Source organism: Oncorhynchus tshawytscha, linkage group LG10, assembly GCF_018296145.1.
Source record: "Oncorhynchus tshawytscha isolate Ot180627B linkage group LG10, Otsh_v2.0, whole genome shotgun sequence".
NCBI lineage: Eukaryota > Metazoa > Chordata > Actinopteri > Salmoniformes > Salmonidae > Oncorhynchus > Oncorhynchus tshawytscha.
In genome coordinates this window covers 29,176,799-29,201,761 of record NC_056438.1, presented here as the reverse complement: position 1 = coordinate 29,201,761, position 24,963 = coordinate 29,176,799, and the positions used below count along the sequence as shown (strand labels likewise).

The 24,963-nt window shown below is 43.9% G+C and overlaps 1 protein-coding gene across 3 annotated transcripts in view; it reads right to left on the bottom strand.

Annotated features, from left to right (window-relative positions):
* Window positions 1-24,963, bottom strand: part of LOC112260073 (reticulon-3) — a 32,940-nt gene that overhangs the window by 4,356 nt on the left and 3,621 nt on the right. The window contains exons 2-5 of one of the 3 annotated variants that reach the window (XM_024434892.2): window positions 21,706-21,753; window positions 2,843-3,050; window positions 1,959-2,097; window positions 682-751 (exon numbers count right to left, since the gene is read on the bottom strand). In XM_024434892.2, the coding sequence (XP_024290660.1) occupies window positions 682-751; window positions 1,959-2,097; window positions 2,843-3,050; window positions 21,706-21,753 (465 nt within the window). Of the gene's footprint in view, window positions 1-681; window positions 752-1,958; window positions 2,098-2,842; window positions 3,051-10,008; window positions 12,481-21,705; window positions 21,754-24,963 lie in introns of those variants that run through there. The other 2 variants (XM_024434891.1, XM_024434894.2) reach the window with 2 other exon arrangements.

Below are 24,963 nucleotides of genomic sequence, written 5' to 3'. Positions count from 1 at the left end.
TAACCCAAACTGTTCAAATATGACTCATATTACCAGAGCTACATTTTTATTGCAGATTCAGGGCTGCAATTTATGGATCCATCTCAGAGATAGAGAGATAGAGAGATAGAGAGAGAGATATAGATATATAGATATATATATTATTTTTACGTTAATATATGACAAACCAATTGAATATTCAAGATTACAGGTCTTGTTCAATGCCATACCAGATAACACTGCAATATTGAGAAAGAAAATTGTCAAAAGATAAATCTAAATTCACATTTGTAATTGTACTACATTATTGTGATCACATTATTTGTGTAAAAAAGAAAATGAGAATTCAACGTGCAATATAATGTTTTTTCTTAACCGACAAGGTACAAAATTCAAATTGTTATTGGGAAAACAATATTGTTCCTCCCATTTTCGATTTCATTTCCTCATTGTCATGTGCTATCCTAGCCACATTCTCAACAGTTTGGCCTCTCAACTGATCATTGAGGGTGGGATTGTCAGGGGAGGAGCAGGATATTTTTGTGACTCACAGAGATGGTAGGGTTTCAGACCTGTCAATCAATCACTGAGCTGCAATCAATCATTCAGCTGCTGATTCAAAACCTTTCCCCTCAGGGCCCTAGCTGCTACTCTGATTGGCTGCAGTGCAGTGCTGAGGGCAGTGCTGAGATAGACTCTTACCCAGGATGAGGATGGTGATGCCGTTGAAGACGGCTCCTACGTAGGTCAGCAGCCACATCACTACAGCCAGCTGGGAGAAGAAGAAAACACACCCGGGTCAGAGCCAACGATGCCATATTAAGTCAATGATTAGAACACTGGGTGCCTGGGGTTCAAACGTTGCAGAGTGAAATGTAGAACAGGCACGGTGTTCTGTCATGTAAGATAGGGAATCGTGCCATTTCTATGCATTACATTTCTATCGGAACGTTAGGTACAGTTGCATCCTCCCAAATTCATCCTTGGTTTATACATACCCATGGTATCCATACTCAGGATTGGGAGGATTAAGACGATGCCCCTTAACAACTGTTCTAGGGTCAAATATTGTAATATTTTCTAATTCCATTGTTGTTTTATGCTATGGCATGGGAGGTAGGATAATCTGATCCTAGATCTGTGGTTAGGGGCTACTTCTACCTCCGGCTAGGGAAGGGATGGAATGTTGATTTAATAGGCTGAGAGTGGAGCCACAGCAAGGAGCATTAACCCTGCATGAGTGGCCATGGGATCGACCAGCAGCAGTCGACTTGGTCTGATGGGCTGGTATGTCTGGTTGGCTGGGCTATAATGAAGTGTTAAGACTGGCAGTAGCTCTCCTCTCCTCTCTTCCCTCCTATTCACTCACTCCACAGAGAGCTAGCTGTGAGCTGCATTCTGGGTCAGCGAGCTAGCTGCTATGGGATGGCTGCGGTGCGAAGCCAGGGCTAGTGTCGCGCCTGCCCTGTGTGATTGACGCACACGGGCATGCCATTGACATACCGTGAGCTCTCCCGCTCTCTGTCATAGTCACATGATGAAGAGTTTTACAGTCGATCACTGTCACACTCACGCTGCAACATACAATAGGGTTGAGTTACTAACTACATGACCAGGGTTGGTGGTGGAGAGGCTTATTATAGACACACACACACAGCAGGGATCGCTCAGTGTTCAGATTACGTGAGTCAATAAAAAGTATTGTGCGGCAGGAGAGGAGAGTTTAAGGGGGAAAGAATAGACATAGGCCTATGGGAACAAGTCCGGATTGTCACCTGTTTAGGACCGTCTTACCTGATACCTTGTTTAGGGTCGTGTACGTAGATTTATGAACGAGGTGAACAGCAAAACAATCCACCCACACACACCAGGGTATGATGGAATGGATCACTGGTCTACCAACATATCCATCATAGTCAGAGGCACAGATACAGGGGGTGAACCGCCTGACAGGCAGCTGGACAGACACTTAAACCCACCTTTAGGGAGTCGATGAGGTCCTCGACCAGGAAGAGTTTGCTCATCTGTTTGAGGAATCGGTTAATGTAGGTCAAACTGACGTCCACGTGCTTGTGGAAGGTCTCGGGGGGAATGCTGACATCCTTCTCCATCAGAGCCCTGAAGAGAACCAACCCATAGCAGGAGTGTGAAGCTGCGAACTCAAAAGTCAGGCTAACCTGCTATACGTCAACTCTAACAACGGCTTTAATTTGATCATTTAACGCTAACCCGCTAAGAAGCGCCAAATCAGCTCAACCAACCCGAGCTGCTTTCATTTTAGAACTTGATCAAGTCACTGGATTTGAGGAGTTCACTGGTTAGCTTTTTTCCCCTACTCCAGCAGTTGTTTCCATATGCATTTGCTGAGTGTACAAACCATTATGTACAATCCTTCTCTTTCCATGACAGACTGACCAGGTGAATCTACTTGCCTGGTAAAATAAGTGTTCAATAAATAAACAAATAAGAAGTCATCATTCTGTGTTTGACTGGGCTGTAGTGAAGTAAGCCCCCCCCCCCACCCACTCTGCCTGGACCAAACATGATGTTTCTATTAATAAAACCAGCAGGAAATGAGTCACTCAGGCAGGGATTGTGATGACAAGCGCAAACATCCTGCTGGAGCTAAAAACAGCAATGGCAACGATGATAACATAAAAATAGGGAATTTAGTTTTTTCTGGTCATGTGGTGAGGAGAAAAAACAACAACTCCTGGCCCTAGTGAAGACTACTCAGCTAGACGTTTTGTCAAAAACAACCACTCCTACCAACCACTCTTACCACTGGCTTTTCCCACGTTCGTTCTAATGAATACAATACTTAGTAGCATCACAAGTTTCCAGGTGGAGTGTGCCGCCTTACTTGAAGGGGTGTCCATCGTTGGACTTCTGCACGGCCTGGACGACGGACTTGTAGATGCGGAAGGAGATGGTGACACAGAGCAGGGCGAGGAGCAGGTAGGAGATCACGCTGATGACGCTGAACGCCGCCAGGGACAGGAGCGTCAGCAGGGACAGGCCGAACACCACGCCAGACTTCTTGGGGTCTCGCCAGTGCACCAAGTCCTTGACTAGAGTGGGTGAAAGAAAGGGTGTAGCAGAAAGGTGTGTGTGTGTGTTTAATGGAAGGAAAATGTGTGTTTGTATGAGTGCATGTTTCAGTGTGTGGAAAGCGGGTGAGAGGGCATTATTGTTTATGAGATTAGGGGGGAGACAAGAGGGAAGAATTCAAGTTGCTTATTGCACAAGACGTGTTTGGAATACAAGACCAGCAAATGGTGGTATCCAACCGCCAACCTATAAAAAAAATTAAAATGCTGTGTTTTTCCCCTCTGGCAACTCCAGTCTAAGAATAACATATTGTATACAGACTGCATTAGATACTGTTACCACACCTGCCCCCACAACCCTGTCCATGTTTGTGTGTGTATACAAACTGAACTGATATTCCCAATACAGTGTTGTTACGCAACCCTCTTACTGGGCTCTTAAATATCCTCCCTCCATCCTTTGCATGAAAAGGGGGCATTTAAAGAAACCTGGTATCAACCGCTGCCTCCATATGGGACTACGCCTCTTCGGGCTCCGGGCCTGGGCTGCTGTGCGTTGCAGCCAATTAAGGGGGAGAGAAAGCAGAGCAGAGAGCACGGCATACACAACAACCCTTCCCACTCCCCTCACTCTACAGAGGATCCATTAATGCAATTCGGTTGGCGTCTTTCCGTTTCACTCTTCTTTCGAAGGCCTTTCTACGTTTTTGACACCGTGGTGGCAGGCTGGGCTGACTACCAAGAAAAGGTTCTTGGAGAAACCGTAGGGAACGGAGACGCCCACTTTTTTTAACCACTTCTTCCTTTCATCCCCAATTTTGTTCATCCCACACTGTGCTAGACAGAGCACTGTTTCTACCCAAATCTTTCTACCCCTGTGCATAGGGTACACAAACAGACATACAGAAGGCACACAGAGACAGAGACACACACACACGTTTCTGGGGTGGGAGGTGCCTGGCACACTGCTCGCCCACCATTACCTAACTCTGTGTGTGTGTGTGTGTGTGTGTGTGTGTGTGTGTGTGTGTGTGTGAGTGTGAGAGAGAGAGAGAGAATGACTCATGCTCCACTAACATGTAATGTACAGCTGAGAGCGAGCCACTGTGGCTCTGCATCATCTGGTCCCACATACAGACACTGAGGAGATGTAGCATGTCCCGCGGCCAGGGCTTGTATGAAAAAAACAAAAAACAAGGCAGCTACGATTAGTATCAGCATATGTTATGAGCTTGTAAGCAGCCTCGTCATGGGGCTACGCTACAGAAGGGAAATAGGAATTTATCCAGGGTTGCACATAGTCGAGGCACTCATGTACACAAGATTGTGTAGAGGCAAAAAAAAACAAAAAAACAGAATCACTTAACTATATCCTGTTACAGTAACAGGATTGTGTTGTGAAATTAGGCTACACTGCAGCTGGTTAGTTTTCCATGATTAAAATGCTCACTTACCATATAGGCTTCAGTATTATTAACTGATAGAAAGATTTCCAACTCGAGACAACCATGTGGGGTTTATTGGAGTGAATGGATTAGGAAACTTGGTTTATCATAGTTCTCTTTTACCCTTCCTCCAATTTAGTTTACCTACAACAAATGTAATAAATATAAACTTCTAAAATCTAAATTTCCATGATTAAAAATCAAAATGTTCAAAATATACTACAAGAGAGAGTTAGGAGCAATATTGTGTATCAGTTCAAAATGTGGAACATAGCTGCATGGCACAGTGCATTTTTTTGTTTGTTTACAGACAAGTCATCCTGACAGAGCAGAGAAGCAAAGCAGCGCCCCTCTTGTAGCAGGACACAGACAGCACTCCATTGTTCGATGCTGCCTGGCTGGCTGGTGAGCGGTGCTCAGAGAATGAGTGGGGTTTCCTAGCCCAGCACTGCAGGGGTCTGAGTCCCTCCCAGCATGCTTTGCTGGTACCCACAGGGAGGTAGCCTGGGCTGGCGGCCCTCGTTAATCATCACTCCCTCCCTCCCTCCCTGCGTTATAGGCCCCAGATCTAGCAGCGAGTCCCAGTGGCAGCAGAGCCGCAGTGGCCTGCTTTCTACCTCACTGTGCAGTGAGCAGCTCTTAAAGGTACAGGCACCACACCACATTGCCTGCATTCCAGGGTGTGTGTGCGCGCGCGTCTATTTGCGTCAATGTGTGTGACCCCATTACAACATAGCCTGGCAACAGATTTTAACGTTTTACTCCTGCAAAGCTAAACCAGCTTCTAAAGCAAGTCAAATACCATAGGTGATTATATACACATTGCCATGGGTGAATACGTCTGACTCAAGTATCGACATGATCCACTCCCTCCCGACTGACAACGACTGGCTGGTCCCCGCCCTATCCCTCCCAGTCCTAGTCTAAACACACACACACGCACGCGGGCACAAACGATTAACACAAATCTTCCTACTACAAATGGACTGGCTGATTTGAACTAATCTTTAAAAGGCCTGGCAGAAGTCAAGATTTTCTCACTAGCCCAAGAGAGAGGAGCCTTTTCTGGCCACTGTTCAAATGTGTACCCTATTTGGGAGGTTGACTGATTCATATCACCGTCAGTGTGACCATTTCTTGTTGAGGCCTTTTGGAGGGAGAACTGGTATGTCCACACCGCATTATCATTACCAATAGAGCCAAGCCAACTAAAAACAGGTTGTTACACCCACTAAAGTAACCTTAACTCACCTAGCCAGGCATACCCCGCCTAATAAACCACTGAGTTGAGGCAGCAACAATGCAGAAGGATGACTAAAATAGAATGGTTTGCGGCAGAGGGAAACGGGGTACTTAAAGAGCAGACTGTAGCAGATTGAGGGAAAATAACCCCCAAAATGTAAGCTACGCTACTTGAATTTTGGTCTTTAAAGTATACAGAAACCGCCTGTGAAAATAATTACGAGCGCATTATTATTGGATATGTTAGAAGAAAATATGCGCTATACCATCGATATGTATTGTCCTAGAGCACCTCCAACAGTAGCTAAATGTAATGCTTCATTATAATTCACTCCACGACTCCTGCATGGCGTAAACATTCCCCTAGTTACTGGTTGCCTCAGTGATGACCTACAGTTCCATAGCGTGCCCGTGGTGTAGGTTGCGCTCGCAGCACATGAACATGTTTGAGTCCATACTGCAGGCATCCTGCCTTTAACTCCTGTCTACATACCAGTTTGTGTGTGCCAGGTTTGGATTTCATGTTTGCACTGAGCAGGCATAGCATAGGAAGGGGTTCCCTATTTGGGGGGGGGCTGATCTGCTTCAACTCCACACTGTGAATTAGAGGGCCACCCTGCCTTGGGTTAAATCAAATCACAGACGACGATTACACAAAATGTACAATTAGCTGTGACCTCGTGTGTTTAGAGTATGTAACATCTTGTAAGCCAGTAGGTAATAATGACAGCATTGATAAGGCATATTATATTGGCAGATGTGATATATAAACTAGATGAAGCTCAGATAAGAGCCATATTCAAGCTTTTCACACTGAACAAAAATAGAAAACGCAACAATTTCACAGAGTTACAGTTCATATAAGGAAAACAGTCAATTTAAATCAATTCCTTAGGCTCTAATATATGGATTTCACATGACTGGGAATACAGATATGCATCCGTTAGGGGCGTGGATCAGAAAACCAGCCAGTATCTGGTGTGACCACCATTTCCCTCATGCAGTACGACATCTCCTTCGCAGAGCTGATTGGGCTGTTGATTGTGGCCAGTGGAATGTTGTCCCACTCCTCTTCAATGGCTGTGTGAAGTTGCTAGAAATTGGCGGGAACTGGGACATGCGGTCGTAAACGTCGATCCAGAGCATACCAAACACACTCAATGGGTGACACGTCTGGTGAGTATGCAGGCCATGGAAGAAGGGACATTTTCAGCTTCCTGGAATTGTGTACAGATCATTGTGACATTGGACCTTGAACTATCATGCTGAAACATGAGGTGATGGCGGCGGATGAATGGCTTGACAATGGGCCTCAGGATCTCGTCACTGAAGCTCTGTGCATTTAAATTGTCATTTACAATTGTGTTTGTTGTCCATAACCCCAGCGACACCATGGGGCACTCTGTTCACAACGCTGACATCAGCAAACCGCTCGCCCACACGACGCCATACACGCCATCTGCAATCAGCCTGGTACAGTTGAAGCCGGGCTTCATCCAAGTGAAGAGCACACTTCCCCAGCTTGCAAGTGGCCATCGAAGGTGAGCATTTGCCCACTGAAGTCGGTTATGATGCCGAACTGCAGTCAGGTGAAGTCCCTGGTGAAGATGACGAGCACGCAGATGAGCATCCCTGAGGAGGTTTCTGACCGTTTGTGCAGAAATTCTTTGGTTGTGCAAACACAGTTCTCAGCTGTTTGGGTGGCTGGTCTCAGACGATCCCGCAGAAGCCGGAGGTGGAGTTCCTGGGCTGTCGTGGTTACACGTGGTCTGCAGTTGTGACGCCGGTTGAAATCAAATTCTCCAAAATGACATTGGATGCAGCTTATGGTAGAGAAATTAACATTTAATTCTCTGGCAACAGCTCTAGTGGACATTCCTACAATCAGCATGCCAACTGCACGCTCCCTCAAAACAAGACATCTGTGGCATTATGTTGTGTGACAAAACTGCACATTTTCAAGTGGCCTTTTTTGTACCCAGCACAAGGTGCACCTGTGTAATGATCATGCTGTTTAATCAGCTTCTTGATATGAAAAACCTCAGATGAATGGATTATCTTGACAACTGAGAAATACTCACTAACAAGGATATAAACAAACGTGAGCACAACATTTTTTGGGGGAAATAAGCTTTTTTTAGTTTGTATTTGACATTTCCGGTATCTTTTATTTCAGCTCATGAAACATGGGACCAACACTTTACATGTTGCGTTTATATTTTTGTTCAGTGTATATACCATGTATTTACTGTGTCCTTTGTGCCATTAAAATCAAGGAAGGTCACAAGAAAGAATGTTCCATTTATGTGTATCATTTTCTAGAGGAGGTTGGGAGGGCTGTGCCAAGACTCAAGAGGAGGGCAAGAGGGCAATAAAAGCTCTTATGACATCCAGCTAATTACGGCGGTTGGCACCCTTCCTCTGAGCCAAGTGACAATTGTCACACAAAAGACGAGAACCAATTCCCCCTAGCCTGGTCCCTTCTGTATGGGTTTTTGCCAACTCAAACTGGCATGGCAACGTTAGTCAGGGGAGTTGGACAAAGCACGAGTAAGCTGTTATAATTTTTTGCAGTTTCTCCAGCGTGTCTGGCCATGCTCTTGTAATATCCAATCCAGCTCGTCGATAATAATGACCATCATAAAAGGTAAAGTAAAGTCTGCGCCTTCAGAATGATCACGCGTCTCTGGCATGATCGTCTCCTGTCCTGTCTAAGTGCAGCGTAGTGTGGAAAGTTGCACCAAAGCAGAAACCCAACACTGGTGAATCGACTTCTCCGCCTGACATCCAGGGGCATTGAAAGCAGACACTGGAGCACCATGTTTGAACTCCCCACCACCCACTGTCCGACCATGATTACTCTAAGCTTTTAAGGACATGGGGGGGGCAACTGCACTCTGTCTGAACGTGGAGACCTTCATAAGGATGACTGTAAGAGCCAGATTTCAGTCTGGCACATACAGTACCAGTCAAAAGTTTAGACACACCTACTCATTCAAGGGTATTTCTTTATTTTTACCATTTTCTACACTGCAGAATAATAGTGAAGACATCAAAACTACAAAATAACATATGGAATCATGTAAAAATCATGTAACCAAAAAAAAAGTTAAATAAATCAAAATATATTTGAGATTCTTCAAAGTAGCCACCCTTTGCACACTGTTGGCATTCTCTCAACCAGCTTCATGAGGTAGTCACATGGAATGCATTTCAATTAACAGGTGTGCCTTGTTAAAAGTTAATTTGTGGAATTTCTTTCCTTCTTCTTGAGCCAATCAGTTGTGTTGTGACAAGGTAGGGGTGGTATGCAGAAGATAGTTGGTAAAAGACCAAGTCCATATTATGGCAAGAACAGCTCAAATAAGCAAAGAGACAGTCCATCATTACTTTAAGACATGAAATTGTTTGAAGTTACTGACCTTCAAGAACTTTGAAAGTGTCTTCAAGCGCAGTCACAAAAACCAAGCGCTACGATGAAACTGGCTCTCATGAGGACCGCCACAGGAAAGGAAGACCCAGAGTTATATCTGCTGCAGAGGATAAGTTAATGAGAGCTACCAGCCTCAGAAATTGTCAATTAACTGCACCTGAGATTGCTGCCCAAATAAATGCTTCACAGAGTTCAAGTAACAGACACATCTCAACAACAACTGTTCAGAGGAGACCGCGTGAATCAGGTCTTCTGGGTCGAATTGCTGAAAAGAAACCACTACTAAAGGATACCAATAAGAAGAGACTTATTTGGGCCAAGAAATACGAGCAATGGACAATAGACCAGTAAAAATCTGTCCTCTGATCTGATGAGCCCAAATTTGAGATTTTTGGTTACAACCGCTGTGTTTCTGAACAGATAATATCTGCATGTGTGGAAGAATCTTTGAAGAATCTCAAATATAAAATAAATGTTGATTTGTTTAACACTTTTTTGGTTACTACATGATTCCATATGTTATTTCATAGTTTTGATGTTTACACTATTATTGTACAATGTAGAAAATAGTAAAAAATAAAGACAAGCCCTTGAACGAGTAGGTGTCCCCAAACATTAAATTGGACCTGTAAGTAATACAGCCATGGCGCTGTATCAGGAAAAATCTAAATGGTATTATCAAAATTCTCAGACACATGCAACCATGTGTTATATAGTTAGTGTACTCACACTTTGAATAAGAGGACCAGATGCTAGAAGAAAGATGCAAGTGAGAGAGAGAGAGGGAGGAAGAGTGTGGTCATTGTGCTATGCTTGCGTGAGGTTAGCAGGCATAGAGCCCAGAGGGGAGGCATGTTACCTGACAAGTGCGTTAGTATTGCTGTCAAGACATGCTCTGCAAGGTGGTAGGCCTCAGCCACCCACACGTCGATGGCTTCTACCTCTTTGGAATACGCGCTGTCGGACGCAGGTTTGTTTTGGGGTGAAGGATGGTCGGAGGTTGTTGAGGTGAAGGAAGACTGGGATTTCTCAAAGGCCTTGAAACTAGACTGAAGGTCATCCTCCTCTTCTTGGCTGCTGCCCAACTCTTTAAGGGCATTAATAGTGAGGTGTTCCTGCTCCAGATCCATGATAATGGTTGGTGTGGACTGGGAGGGAGGACACTCATCCTTGGCTGTGGGACCTTGACGGATGTCTTCTGGATCTTCGTCCTGTCGTGACTTCAGGCACTCCCTCATGAACTCGACGAAGCTGTCCGTGGCACCAGAGACAGAGCAGTCCGGCTCAATGCTTTCTGGATCACTGGTATTGTCTGGCGAATGGTGTCCTGCTTTAGTGTCCTTCTCCGCCACAGCTTCCTGTGGTGGGAGAGTCTTGCTGTTGACTATGCGATCTGCAATGATGTCATCGTTAGGTTTCTCCTCAGTCTTGGGCTCCATGGTGTTGCCAGGTGGTTCGCTCTGGAAAGAGGAGAATGGATCTTTGGGAAACTCCCTGGGAGATGGCTGGCCACCGACTGGCTTGGGGAAGGAATCTTCATCCATCGAGGTGAGATTCTCAAAATCTGAGATCATGGTAGTTGCATTGTTTTGAGGGAGTAGTGTTCCGATATGGATCTGAGAGGTTGGATCCGAGGGAGAGGGCTCTGGTACAGTGTCAAAGTTCAGCTCTTTATTGTCAATGGTGTCATCCGTGGGTTGCAGTGCGTCTTCGTCCTCAAAAGATCCGTATTTACGGATTGTGTCATCCTGCATGTAGTTGGATTTTGAAAGCTCAACTGTCTGCATATAATCTTGTTTAATATCAGACTCTTCAAACTTGGATGTGGGGTGAAGTTGAGGATCCTGAGAAGTAACGTTAGCAGAGCTAGACTTCACTAAGATCTCTTGTGCGTCAGTTGACCAGTCATCGTCATCATATTCTGTAAATTCCGAAAGGTTCTCTGCGGTTTTCTCAGAAGGTTTGGCATTGGACGGAGAAGACTTTTCATTAGACTCATTGGGGGTCTGTGATTTATCAGACTCAACTTTCTGGGCTTGTGATACCTCAGAACTAGAGCTCTTTGACACAGCAGCACCTTGTATCCCATCATTAGATAGTGCTGTCTCTTGATCATCCGTATCGCATTCAGATTTCAAGATCTTGTGTTTAGGTGAGTATTCAGCATCAGAGTCGACTGGAGAGGAGGGAGGAGAGTAACCCTCATATTCTAAGGGGGGAATTTTGGAGAATTCCTTTTTAGTGACGTCTGGTTGTGGCTCAGGGATTTTTGGTGCCTCTTTCACGGTGTCTTTCACAACTTCAGAACTTTCCTCCTCCTCTTCCTCTTCCTCCATCTCCATCTCCTCATCGCTGTAATTCGGCTCGTCTGTCTCAATAACATTGATGGTAGGGACCTGCATCGGCTGCTTTGCTAGAGGAGTTTCCTTTTCTTCGGTAGGGAGAGAGGGAGCAGAGGGTTTGGGGGCAGGTGCAGTATCACTTGACAAAGAGGGGGTAGGGAAGGAAGGGGCAAGGATGGAGACTGCATCCTCAATGACAGTGTCATCAGAGTCTCCTGAGCTGTCGACCTCGACTACCTCATCACCCCATGGGGTCTGCTTGGTCTTTGAGTCGTTCTCTTTTGAGTCAGAGGGAGGGGGTGGAGGGGGAGAGTTAAAACCAGCAGGAGGCGCAGGAGAGGCAGGGTGCTCAGAGTCAAGGTCAGAGGGCCCTTGGGTGTCTGTCATGTATGCTGTAGGTAGGAAGCTCAGGTCAAATTCAGATTCGTCCTCTACGCTAGACTGCTGCGCTGGATCTTTGAACACATTTTTAAGTTTAGACCCTTCGATGGGAGAGTCCATGAAAGCGTCAGGGACACACGCAAATGCCTCTGGAACATCAGTTATAGCTTTATCTTCCCCTTTTATATCCTGGGATCTGCCATCGTTCTCTAACACAAGAGCATCTTTGTTTGAATCTACTTTGTCCTCAAAGTCAGGCACAGGGGGTAAGTGAGCTCTCATCCAGTCTGCGGTATCTTCAAAATCACTCCCTTGCCGTGCTTCTCCCAGGACCTCAAAGGGAGATTCTGGTGAATCCTGATCAGTGGAGGCTCCTTTTTTCTGGAAGGGTGAGGTGGTCTCTGCCGGCACCTCAGTAGGAGACTTTTCATAGTGGCGCTCTTTGAAATGAGGAAAGCCTCCATCCGTCTTGGGCTCTGGCTCCTTCTTCGCTGCCAGGGCCTCCAGTGCCTTTATCCTTTCAGACACGGGGGATGTCACGATTGGCGAATCTGGCTTTCCATCAGACGGACCTGATGATGCTTCGCTCCCATAGTTAGCGGGCGAAAACGAACCGGACTGAGAAGACCCGGCGAAGCGAAGGGAGGTGGTCACGGCTTCGGAGGTGGGCTTATCAGAGCCCAGCACCACTCCTTTGTCTGCATCGGCCATGCACAGAGGTAAGGAGGGGAAGGGGGAGAAAGGAGGGAGGGAATAAAAAATCACAGACACACTCAAACTCCCATGCACTTCCAGTTATATTCGGCGGAGGCCATTTTGTTGCAGCCCAAGCAGTCATGCATGGCACTGTATAACTGCAGCAATGGATGAGGGTGTGTCAGTCGGGCATGCTGACTTAGCATCTCAAGTTGTTGCCATTGAAGAGCATTTTCAATGAGGCAACGTTCGAAATGACTTGCATGGTCGAAATGAAGCAGCTCCACAACAAAATAACAAAATTGCATATATAAACAACGCTGTTACACAACTGTGTGCCCTGTGGCCGTATATTCATTTATCTAAATGCATATTCATATATTTACAGCTGCATAGAATATGGCCGGGGTTTTGTTAAATCAGGTACTCTGACTGACATGTTCTACAAAATACATGGCACTTTATTACTGGAAAAAAAACATGGGACACTACAAACCGCTCTGTTTCTCTGGAAGCCCTGTCAAGTCACCACCCAAAGTTTCCACATCTGAAGAAACACGATTGGGTAATACACAAAATCTTCTTCCCTCATCATTCCTTCCGCTTTCTGGGTTATATCAATGATCTCATGAGAACCGTTGAGCAGTAACTCACATCTCCAGAAGACTAACATAAAAGAGCACAGGGATGATATCATAGAACTGAATGTGACACAACGGGGACGAGATACATAAAATGTGCCTGGAAGACGAGTCCGGAATCAAAGGTCACATAGGATAAACACTCCTTGTTTGAACTCGCAAGGCAATTTATGGGCCAGAGACTAGGGTTAAGTGACTGCAGCCTGGTATAAAAGAGTTAAACGACATTACACGATTTCCATAATGGCTTAATTAACACATACAGTGGGTTCCATAATTATTGGCACCCTTGATAAATTTGAGCAAAAAAAAGGTATAAAATAATACCAATACTGAGCTATATTGTATGCTTCCACCCCCCCCCACAAAAAAATTGGGAAATTATATTATACAGTCGCTCAGAGGAAGAGATTTTGTAAGGGCAATTCCGCCACTTTTCAACCTCATATTCATGATCTCCGGCACAATACCAGTGTCTAGATATGTGAAAATGGCACATTTTTATGATCGGTGGTGAAAAGATTAAGAACGGCCTTAGAATAAATGCTTCTCCGTGACATCACGCGGCAGGATTAAAAGTAAGAAAAATTGGTTTTTTCAAAACCCTGCAGTGAGTTTCTAGCCAGAGGAACGGTATTTACAGCCCATAGAGAGAGGTACGAGATTGAACTTCACTCAACTTTCTAGAGTGGTCCCTATTAGTTAATGCTATAAACGTTTCTCTTTACTGTGGCAATTGAGATCGAATCAACGCAACATACCGAAACAAAAATGAACTATGCAAGAGATTTTGTTGTAGGCAGAACACATCGGAGTAAGATTCTATTGCACACTACTCAGCCACACTCTCCACAGAACATGGCATAGCCAATCAGAGCTGCAGTACACCTATATGCAAATTAACCATTGCCATATATGGACCTGTGCCATTTACTTTGAACTGTAATGTTGTTTTTACACGTGTGGTCCTGAGTTTTGAGATCAACGCAAGAGATGCATGTAGCCATGTGCGCACATTTTGTTCAGTTATTATCCCAGTTATAGATCATTTGTAGTCAGCAATAGGGGGGGTGATTGCTACCTACAAGAGCACAAAACGTGTACATTTCTAGGAAAAGTGAGTCAGGCAAAGAGATTTTTTTATTTTTTTATTAAAGGGGCAGTGTTGTATTTTGTGACAGGTTTGAATAAGCTATGTAGCCAATAGGCAGAGGGTAGCATAATTTATCTGATTCTCTGTAATAATGGTATGGGAATAATAATGTACTTTATTTTGTGAAGTTGCATCTTTCATGAAACAAAAACATTTTTCAGTCGCCTCCTTGTCTGAAGGACAAGGGGATAAACAGGTTACTGTCAAGTGTTTTTCAAAAGTCACATTGGCTGCTACTGTATGCTGAATGATAGGCTGAATGACAGAACAGCTATTTCCATGTTAAAATGTTTATGGGATGGATTTTCTCCATTGTTTTTGATTGTAAGCAACTTTGTTAGACCTACATTATGATCAAAATAGCCACAGTAGCCTACATGGCCACTGTTAAAACTGTAACTTAAAGCGGGTACACCCTCAGTGTTCACAGCAAACACCCGTTTTCATTACTAGCACCCTCCCCTTGCGAGGATAACGAGCCTTTTTCTAAAATGGTTTTAGGAAATTGGAGGACACGTTGGTTAGGATCTTAGACCATTCCTCCACACAGAATCTTTCCAGAGCCTTAATAACCCGAGTTAAGAGCGGAGCAGTGGTCTAAGGTACTGCATCTCAGTGCAAGACGTGTCACTACAGTCCCTGGTTCGATTCCAGGCTTTATCACATTCGGCCGTGATTGGGAGTCCCATAGGGCGGCACACAATAGGCCCAGGTTCGTCTGGGTTTGGCCGGCATTGTACATAAGAATTTGTTCTTAACTGACTTGCCTAGTTAAATAAAAATAAAAATGCTTTATCTGCGTCTGCGCTTATCGCCTGCCTACTTTATTTCAAGCCACAGGTATTCAAATGGGGTTCAAGTCCGGATACTGAGATGGCCCTTGCAAAATATTGATTTTGTGTTTAATTAGCCATTTCTTTGTGGATTTTGATTAGTGCTTGGGGTTGTCATCTTGCTGGAAGAGACACTTGCATCCAAGAGTCAGCCTCCTTTGCAGAGACAACCAGGTTTTTGGCTAAAAATAGTTCATGATGCCATTGACCTTAACCAGGGCTCCGGGACCAGTGGAAATAAAATATCCCGTAACATAAAAGATCCACCACCATATTTTACTGTAGCTATGTGGTACTATTCTGCATTTGCTTTTCAAACACCACTGGTGTGTGTGGCCAAAGAGCTCTATTTTCATGTCATCTGATCATAGAACTAGCTTCAATCCAAGTGCCAATGACGTTGCTCAAAATCCATAAGCGCGGACAAAAGGTTATCAAGGATCTGGAAAGGTTCTGTATGAAGGAATGGTCTAAGATCCCTCCCAATTTGTTCTCCAATTTCATGAAACATTTTAGAAAAAGGCTCAGTGACGTTATCCTCGGACGGGGAGGGGGCGGGTGTATTGAACACAGGGTTGCCAATCATTTTGATCCATATCTTTTTTAGATTCATTTTTATTACCTGTTAAACATACAGTATCAGTCAAAAAGTTTGGACACACCTACTCGTTTTTCTTTATTTGTACTATTTTCTACATTGTACAATAATAGTGAAGACATCAAAACTATGAAATAACAAATATGGAATCATGAAGTAACCAAAGAATGTGTTAAACAAATCAAAATATATGTTATATTTGAGATTCTTCAAAGTAGCTACCCTTTGCACACTCTTGGCATTCTCTCAACCAGCTTCACGAGGTAGTCACTTGGAATGAATTTCAATTAACAGGTGTGCCTTGTTAAAAGTTCATTTGTGGAATTTCTTTCCTTCTCAATGTGTTTAAGCCAATCGGTTGTGTTGTGACAATGTATGGGTGGTATACAGAAGATGGTCTTTTACAGAATAGGTTCCAACCGCCATGTCTTTGTGTGATGCAGAGGTGGTGAACGGATAATCTATGCATGTGTGGTTCCCACTGTAAAGCATGGAGGAGGTGTGATGGGGCTTTGCTGGAGACACTGTCTGTGATTTATTTATTTTTAGCATGGGTCCCCAGATCCTCAAAAGGTTCTACAGCTGCACCATCGAGAGCATCCTGACCGGTTGCATCACCGCCTGGTATGGCAATTGCTTAGTATCTGACCATAAGGCGCTCCAGAGGGTAGTGCGTACAGCCCAATACATCACTGGGGCAAAGCTTCCTGCCATCCAGGACCGATATACCAGATGGTGTCAGAGGAAGGCCCCAAAAAATTGTCAAAGACTCCAGTCACCCAAGTCACTGACTGTTCTCTCTGCTACCACACGGCAAGCAGTACTGGAGCGCTAAGTCTAGGTCCAAAAGGCTCCTTAACAGCTTCTACCTCCAAGCTATAAAGACATCTGAACAATTGATCAAGTTTTTACACTGGTGCTACTCACTGTTTATCATCTATGCATAGTCCCTTTACCCCTACCTACATGTACATGTACAAATTACCTTGACTAACCTGTACCCCCGCACATTTACTCAGGTACCGGTGCACCCTGTATATAGCCTTGTTATTGTTATGTAATTCTACTGTGTTACTTTTTATTTAGTAAATACTTTCTGAACTCTACTGCACTGTTGGGTAAGGGTTTGTAAGTAAGCATTTCACGGTAAGTATTCGGTGACAAATACAATTGGATTTAAATTCAAGGCATACTTAACCAGCACTTAACACTTAACAGAGCGAAGGAAAAGCAGCCAACGAGTGCTCAGCATATGTGGGAACTCCTTCAAGGACGGTTAGAAAAGCATTCCAGGTGAAGCTGGTTGAGAGAATGCCAAGAGTGTGCAAAGCTGTCATCAAGACAATGGCTGGCTACTTTGAATACTTTTTTGGGTTACTAAATGATTCCATATGTGTTATTTCATAGTTTTGATGCCTTCACAATTGTTGTACAATGTAGAAAACAGTAAAAAATAAAGAAAAACCCTTGAATGAGTGTCCAAACTTCTGACCGGAACTGTATTTTTCCCTGAGCAATAGTATTAGTAAAAAATGATTATCATACACTATAGCTCAGTATTTGTATTATTTATTTGTTGCTCATCTTTATCAAGGGTGCCAATAATTATGGACCCACTGTACACCCTTTACCCATGAGCTGTGTCTCCCATTTGAACACAACCTCATTAGGCCTACATACCAAGGGGAACACACTTCCTGATGTCTTTAATACTGCAGATGTATGTATGTAATGCAGTAATGTAATGCAGAGCTCATTATAATAATCATCATGTTAATGCATCGTACCTCAATCTTGTAAATTAGGTGGGATATTAATCAAGCAGTTTAACGCAGGTCCAATATCTTTAATGTACTTGAATGACTCATCCCTGGAATGTAGACAAGCAATAGAGCAAGAAATAATATAACGAATAGAAAGCGGAATGAATGAAAAACATAATTGATTTACAGGACTGGTCTCATTCGCAGAGAGGGCCTATGGGCCAATTTTCATGGCTGTAACTTGCACTCTACTGGCCCCTGTCTACCCTGCTATCTGTTAAATCAACAGGAAGATGTAACTGAACTGCAAAGGCTACGTTTACACAGGCAGGCTAATTCTGGTCTTTCTTTTCTCACTAATTGGTCTTTTGACCAATCAGATCAGCTCTGAAAAGATCTGATGGGAAAATATCTGATGTGATTGGTCAAAAGACCAATCAGTAGAACTAAGACCAGAATTCGTCTGCCTGTAAAACGCAGCCAGATTTTCTAAACACCCAGCTAAAACAACACAGAGAAAAAGCTGGACAATGCCCCTGGTGTGGGGAGGCTTCCTAAATAATGAATGTCCCCCCTGTGCTGCTGTCTGTCAATCACGTCACTAAGCGAGCTAACCCGCCGCCAACTCCTCGTGCCAGAGCAGAGGTGACATTAGAATCGGACTGGAACAAGGATCCCCCCAATGACAGAGTGCCACAGGTATTGTGAGGCAAGGGGGCATACATATATAGTCTGCAAAAATCACATGATCCCTTTTCAGTCCCATGGTCCCCCTTGTCAATTTCAACAACTGAGCGACAAGCGAACATAGAGAATTGGCAGCTATAAAAACCAGACTGGACATTAATATGAATTAGTCCAAAATGTGTGAAAGAAGAACAAATCAATGGTGTTTTCATTTCATATTAAATGTTACCGTACATTTCATACACTAGCCTACTCAATAACTTGCATCAACGAGTTATCTGTAGTATTTTGTAATCACTAATAACACGACCCAAAACACTTCATAAGAAACACTGTCAAAGGGGAGTTTTATCTATTGTCACCCACTTGAACTGTTTGGTAATACTCATTCATCCTCAAAGGTGAGCATCACTGCACTTCCACGCCCCACTCCTCTTACGCAATCTACTCCGCATAGGCATTGGAGTTGAGTGAGAGTGTTAAAGTGTGTGGGCTTCAAAAAGGGACACTTTCATTACTAAACCCCATTTTAAATGGACTGTTGAGCAGAGGCAGAGCAGAAGAGGCAAAGCGAGAGGTTTTACTCTGCACAAAATCTGTCCATGAAATTAAGGCCACGAAGTGAGGAATTTTTGTAACGAGGTCAATGACAGTGTCGAATTTAGTCAACAAACCGTTTTATTTCTAATTTGCTATGCAACGCTTATTTGATCGAATAGATGTTTCATAATGTTAGGTTGTTACGAATGCACTGATAAGTGAATGGCATTTCACCAACTTTGAAAATGACAACATTGCCATTGTGCCTGTTGTCAGAGATATCCACGATTGAGTCCTCACTATCTATAATCCGTTTTAGCATGGAAATTGCCATTGAGGGCTTCCACCATTTTAAAGTAGTCAACTGGATGGGGATTCCTATTAGTTGGTTAGCAATAGGCCAATGACAAAAGAAAATTAACTGCTTTAAAATGGAGATTAGGTTTGGACCGGGGCAAGGACCATACATAGTCACAAGATGTCCCAAGCAACTGCTCCAATAATCACGATCGACTACTTTAAAATGGAGATGCTGTCAAAGATGAGTCCTATATCTCTTATGGCCTGTTGTTCACACGCTTATCTGCACTCTCATTGGCTAGAATGGTCCAACTTGATATTGTCTCCTCCCACCTGCCTTCCATTTTTGAGGACATGCATTTCCATCGTTAGAGCGGTCACTTGACTATTTGTCAATATAATAGACAATCATTGGCACAGGCCAACCAACATATCACAATATGCCTAGAAAGGCAACTTAAAAGAGATGTGCTTCTTCACGATGAGAAAGTCTCAATCACCTCAATCATTTTGACACTATGGGAAGGAGTCAAATTGCTTACTTGATAAGAGTCTTCCAGTAATTCCATTAAGGATTCCATCTTAGCTAGGATGCACGTTTGCCTCTAGTCAAGCAAAAGCTAGATATCTTTACAAGGACCAGAACTGCATATTACATATGCACTTCAAGGCAAGAGGATATTGCGCCTCTAAGTCACATTCCACTTGTGCATCAAATCCCGTGGTGATAGGCCTAACAATCTGTTATTGTTAAGCATTCGCAAAAACAAGTCTGAATCCAGCCAAATATGTTTGCTGCAGAGGAACCACAGAATGATAAGAGATCAAATTCCATTGGGTACAGCCCTGTCATATCCAATTAGTGATGGAGGGAATAGGTCCCAAGGCCCATCTCCCTCACTGTGTGATTAGCTCACTGTTTGACTGTGTGAATATCCTAGCACGACATGGGCAGTAACTGAAAATCTATCCTGTCTAGTCGGGGGTTTAATAATCTCTATACTATCCATTCTTTAGGTTACTTCCTAGGCCTAAAAAAACACTATTATTATAAATACTACAAAATTGGGTTGTAGAAAAGAAACCCCCCAAAAGCCAAATCAAGAGAGAAAATCAAAAGAACTCAATCTAAACAATGAAACCATAAAAGAAAACCTACTTTTTGGCTCCAGCAGAGGTCACATGCAAAAAAGCCTAAGAAGCCATAAGCAGAGGTGGTGGGACAGCGGGCAGCCAGGGTCCAGGGCTCAGACACCTGCCTGGAGAAGGCAATAAGCAGTGAGTGGAGTGGATCCCTTCAGTGCTTCTCATCCTTCTGTGCCGGTGATGGTACTGGAGCGGGATTGATGGGGAGGGGGGCTTCTAGAGATAGGGCCTAAGGCCTGGAGGGAAGGGGCCAATCTATCCAAGGACAGCTAGGGTCCCCTGGGACAACCAACCTGATCCATTTTTAGAGTTTTAGCTCCTCCCGCACACAAAGTGATCTTGAACTTCTCTCTGCTTTCTTAAAATAAGTGGCAATCTTGGGATTATCTTGGACCTACAGTGCCGTTGACCTAAATAATGTGACAGAGCAGAAAGTAAAGACTGGAAATGGATCAGCTTGCTGTGAGACTGTGGGGAGTGGAGATGTGTTTTTTTCCCCACATCTTTGATTTCTAGGTCTTGTTTTCTGATGGGGTAAAAACAGAGCAGGTTGCTTTTGGAGGGGAGTACGAGAGCTTGGGGGAAATGACTAAACTAATTTCAAACATGCTCTGCTCTTCTACACTGGATTGCTTGTTTGAGTATATAACGCTACTCTAGGTCACCCTTTTCAAGTGTTTGATGCCAATTTATGCCAATCTATTCCATTGGGAACGGCTCTGTTCCAATTGGGAATTTCAATACATTCCACTGGGAATCAACGTACTGTAGCACGACACCATCAATAGATGGCTTACTCATTTACTGTACATAGCAATTAGACCTGGGGATTAATCACCATCACGTATCCGGCTGTGTCTAGCCTATATACTGTAGACAATATGGTACCTAGGTTGGGTACATTACATGTATGCCCGAAGAGATTTTTCCTCTGGCAACAGAGATTAAACCGTTTTTGAGCCTGATCTCAAACTCCCCTTAAAAACAGTGATTCTCCCTCGACATGCACCATTGGTGTCAGTCAGAGGCTATGGGGTTAGCCATTTCGCTGCTATTAATAGAGTATTTCTTGCCTCCAGTTGGGGGGGGGGGTTTAAAAAATTCCAACTGTCAGACACTGTTGAAAGAGGGATGGGCCACGCTGCCCTGCTAAATTGCAATTAGTGCAGGCAGCAGAGGGTCAGCAGCATAGGAAACAGATGGGATGACGTTACAGGGCTTCTAGAGGGAAGGAGCGGGGTGGGGGTGGGTTGAAGATTGCGGAGTGGGGGGATGATAGGGAGCAGGTTTCTTTGCAGGCCTCTAGTATGAAGTTCTTGGTCTGGTCTGGCCTAGAGGAGGAGAGGGGCACTCGAGAGAGGGATGGAAGGCATTACAGTGGCAGCCGAGCAAGAGAAAAGGACAGAGAAAGAGAGATAAAGGGAGAGGGAGGACAGAGGACAGCAGGCGAGCACCGTAAGAGAACCATACACTTGCCTTGCGGAGACTGAATGAGAGATACAGGCGAAGAGGAAAGAAAGGAATCTGAAAAAATAAAAAGGACAGAATAATGAACATCCTACAGTGGCAGAAAATAACTCCCATCTCCATAACAACCCGTACCCACCCTGCCCAATTTTAAACATTAACAAAAACAAAACACATTGATTAACTGGATGCCTGGTGGGGCTTCCATTATGCAACCATAGAACTGTACAATATGCTCTATAAACTTGTCAGAAGCTACAGTGAAAAAACTACTAATATACTCTTTCTCACCCCATGCAACTGTTAGCGTCCACAAATCTACTACCAATAAACACCTATAATCAATTTAGAACCATGCACTTAACTTTTCCTATGCAGGCAAAGAGAAGACAATAACAGAGATATGACCAACAACAAACTATGACAAACACAAACTCTATTTTACTACACACAAATAACAACGATTCTTCGGACAATGCATTTTATAACAGGCAATTATATGGCATTTTCCACACAATTTATTTGCAATGTGCACATATTTCTCCCATGGTTTACAACACCCGATGCCAACCAAGCAGCAACACTGCACTCACTTGATGGCAATTATGCAGAGAGTGATCAAATTTTCTGCCTCACTTCTGAATCTCATGTGATCTTGAAGAACAAGAACAGCCTTTGTAGAGCACCATTACCATCAAACAGCTTCCATTTATATCAAACTAACAAGAAGTGCACGGCTTTGCGCTTTCTGTCTCACACATGCCACGGTTCGGGAACAACTTTCCGGAGAATTTTCTCAGCCGTGAGTGGGATGGTATGTAAAGTTCATGAGCTGGATGATCAAGAAGCAATATGGTCGCCCAACCGGAAATCTCATCAGACTTGCTGAGCAGGTTGGCGAGCCCTTGCTGTAAAGCAGTCCTCTGTTAAAAGACTCGCCCAGACACGTTGATCCTCCCTATGACACACCTTCATTCTTTCCCACAATCAGAGATGAGTCAACATTCTTCTTCTTTCGCTGACATTTCCAAATGGCCTGAAACCATTGCAAGAACCACTTCAGACCGAAGCGTCCACAAAAAAAGCCATCCTCAAAATGTCACTTATCTAAGATGATCTATGCAAGTGAAACAAGGCAACAAAAAAAAAAGTACCTTTTATTACAGACTGGGACCATGGCTCTAGACAAGGTTTAAACATGGCTTCATATAGCTCATGTTTCCAACACCTCCAGCCGTGTGACAAATCTATCATGGGCAGCTGACCTGAGTAGGAAGAGAACCTGCTTTGGCACTACACATCCCTATACTCAACTACTAGATCTGGATGTAGGACTATACCCCCGAGGGCCGATGATACGGAACTGGAGGAGGCCCTAACATGGCATCCCAGTCACGCCAGGCATTTCTGTCCCTTCCTGAGGAGAGCAAAGACATGACACTCAAATCCCCCACCGGGGTCAGTTTGCTGCCTCAGCCCGATTCACTGACCTTAGAGATTATATGGCCTGCGCCGAGCAGAGCAGCAGTCTCCCAGAGAGAGGGAGAAAATGAGTAGCAGAGATAGAACAAGAATGGCAGAGGGAAAGGGAGCCGAAAGTACCCCATGTTCTCTCGGGACTCTCTCACATAAACTACGGCCATATCTGCATAGGACTAGATTCCAGATCATTCCTCAGCATGCAGCTGTACTTTAATCGCTCTCCAGGTAAAACCAGCAGCATGTTGAATCCCTACTCAGGGAAATACAGGATTTCACCTGATTAGATCACAAGTCCAAAGGACTCCCAAGTCACTACTGTATATTTAGTGTCATTTGGAAGTGAACGTGTCTGTCAAACTAAGCATAAACCTCGTCCTTGTCTCTGACCTTGAGCGTCAGTCTAATTGAAAACAGGTGCAGAAACGCAATCAAATGTGCATAGCCTATGAAACCGGAGAGCCAGTGGAGCACTGGGTTTAGCATTGATAACAGCCGGTAAAATTACATTATCGATGAGTTTGAATAATGTTTCTCCAAAAGTTGCTTTGGTTTTACTGGCAGTGCAGGAAGAAATGAAATACAGCACCGACTCAAACAATTGCAGGTTTGACACCATGAATATAATTTCTCATTCAGAATTCATTGTAACGTGAATTCTTCTGTACACAGTCTAAAAGAGTAGACCTATGGCCTTCTTCCTACTGTCGTAGATAAACGGTTCCATTGACAGAGCTTGCACAATCACCTTGTCAAAGAGACATGAAAAGAATAGGGGATGCTTTTCATGAACTTAACAACCCTTGACAATCAGACTCAATGCAACTTTAGACGCAAGATATCTTGAGCCTTACGATCTCTCAGGCCACTTCCTTATTGGCCAGTGCAACAAATGCCACTCAAATGTGTTGAGAAGGAAGTACTAGGCCTAAGAGAGACTGACCAGTGGTCAAGCAGTCTGGTGCAACACTGGGCACCAACAGATGGTATGATACCAAAGTAAAGGCAACAGATGGTATGACACCAAAGTAAAAGACCCAATGACTAACACAGCACTACCCTGGTCTGGGGCCTATTCCATTCAGCTGAAAACTCTGCTGGATTCAGTATATTTATATAGTTCCATTTGGATTCCTCTCGACTGGGTGCTTTGTTAACACAGCCATGTGACATCTGATACTGCATGACAGTGGCGGCAAGGGTCCAATGACATCTTTGGTGTCATCATTGCCTGATCATACAGCCGTGGTGAGGAAGAAAATGGCACCGATAAGTCAGCAAGGGACTGTTCCGCATGACTGGGGTGAAATGAAAGAAAACGTGAACATTTGCTTTGAAGGATTCACTTCAGAAAAATGTAAAAGGCAATGCCAATTTCTTGGGAGGATTGTTCAAAACCTTTGTTACACTTTCAAAACAGAATAAAATTCATTATTATTCTCCCAGTGGAAACATGTATTGGTTAGAAATACCTTTGGTGTAACATAACCACTGAGACAATGCAACTGGTATTCAGTCTAATACAAATCACAGAAAGCATTCCCAATTTGCAATGGGAGCTGTATACTCTTTTCAGCATGCCTTTTAAATTATATACAGTAAACTATATTTAAAATGAGGTTTGTTATTAACGGATGATTTTAAGACATGGTTAGCTGAATAGATAAATTAAATCTATTTGAAATGCCCCTCCCTAATGACCAAATAAGCTGTCAGTTTGAAGATCATTGCAGAGGCAAGAGTGTCCATTTGTTTTCATCATATGGGCCTAGATGGCAACGTTCACTC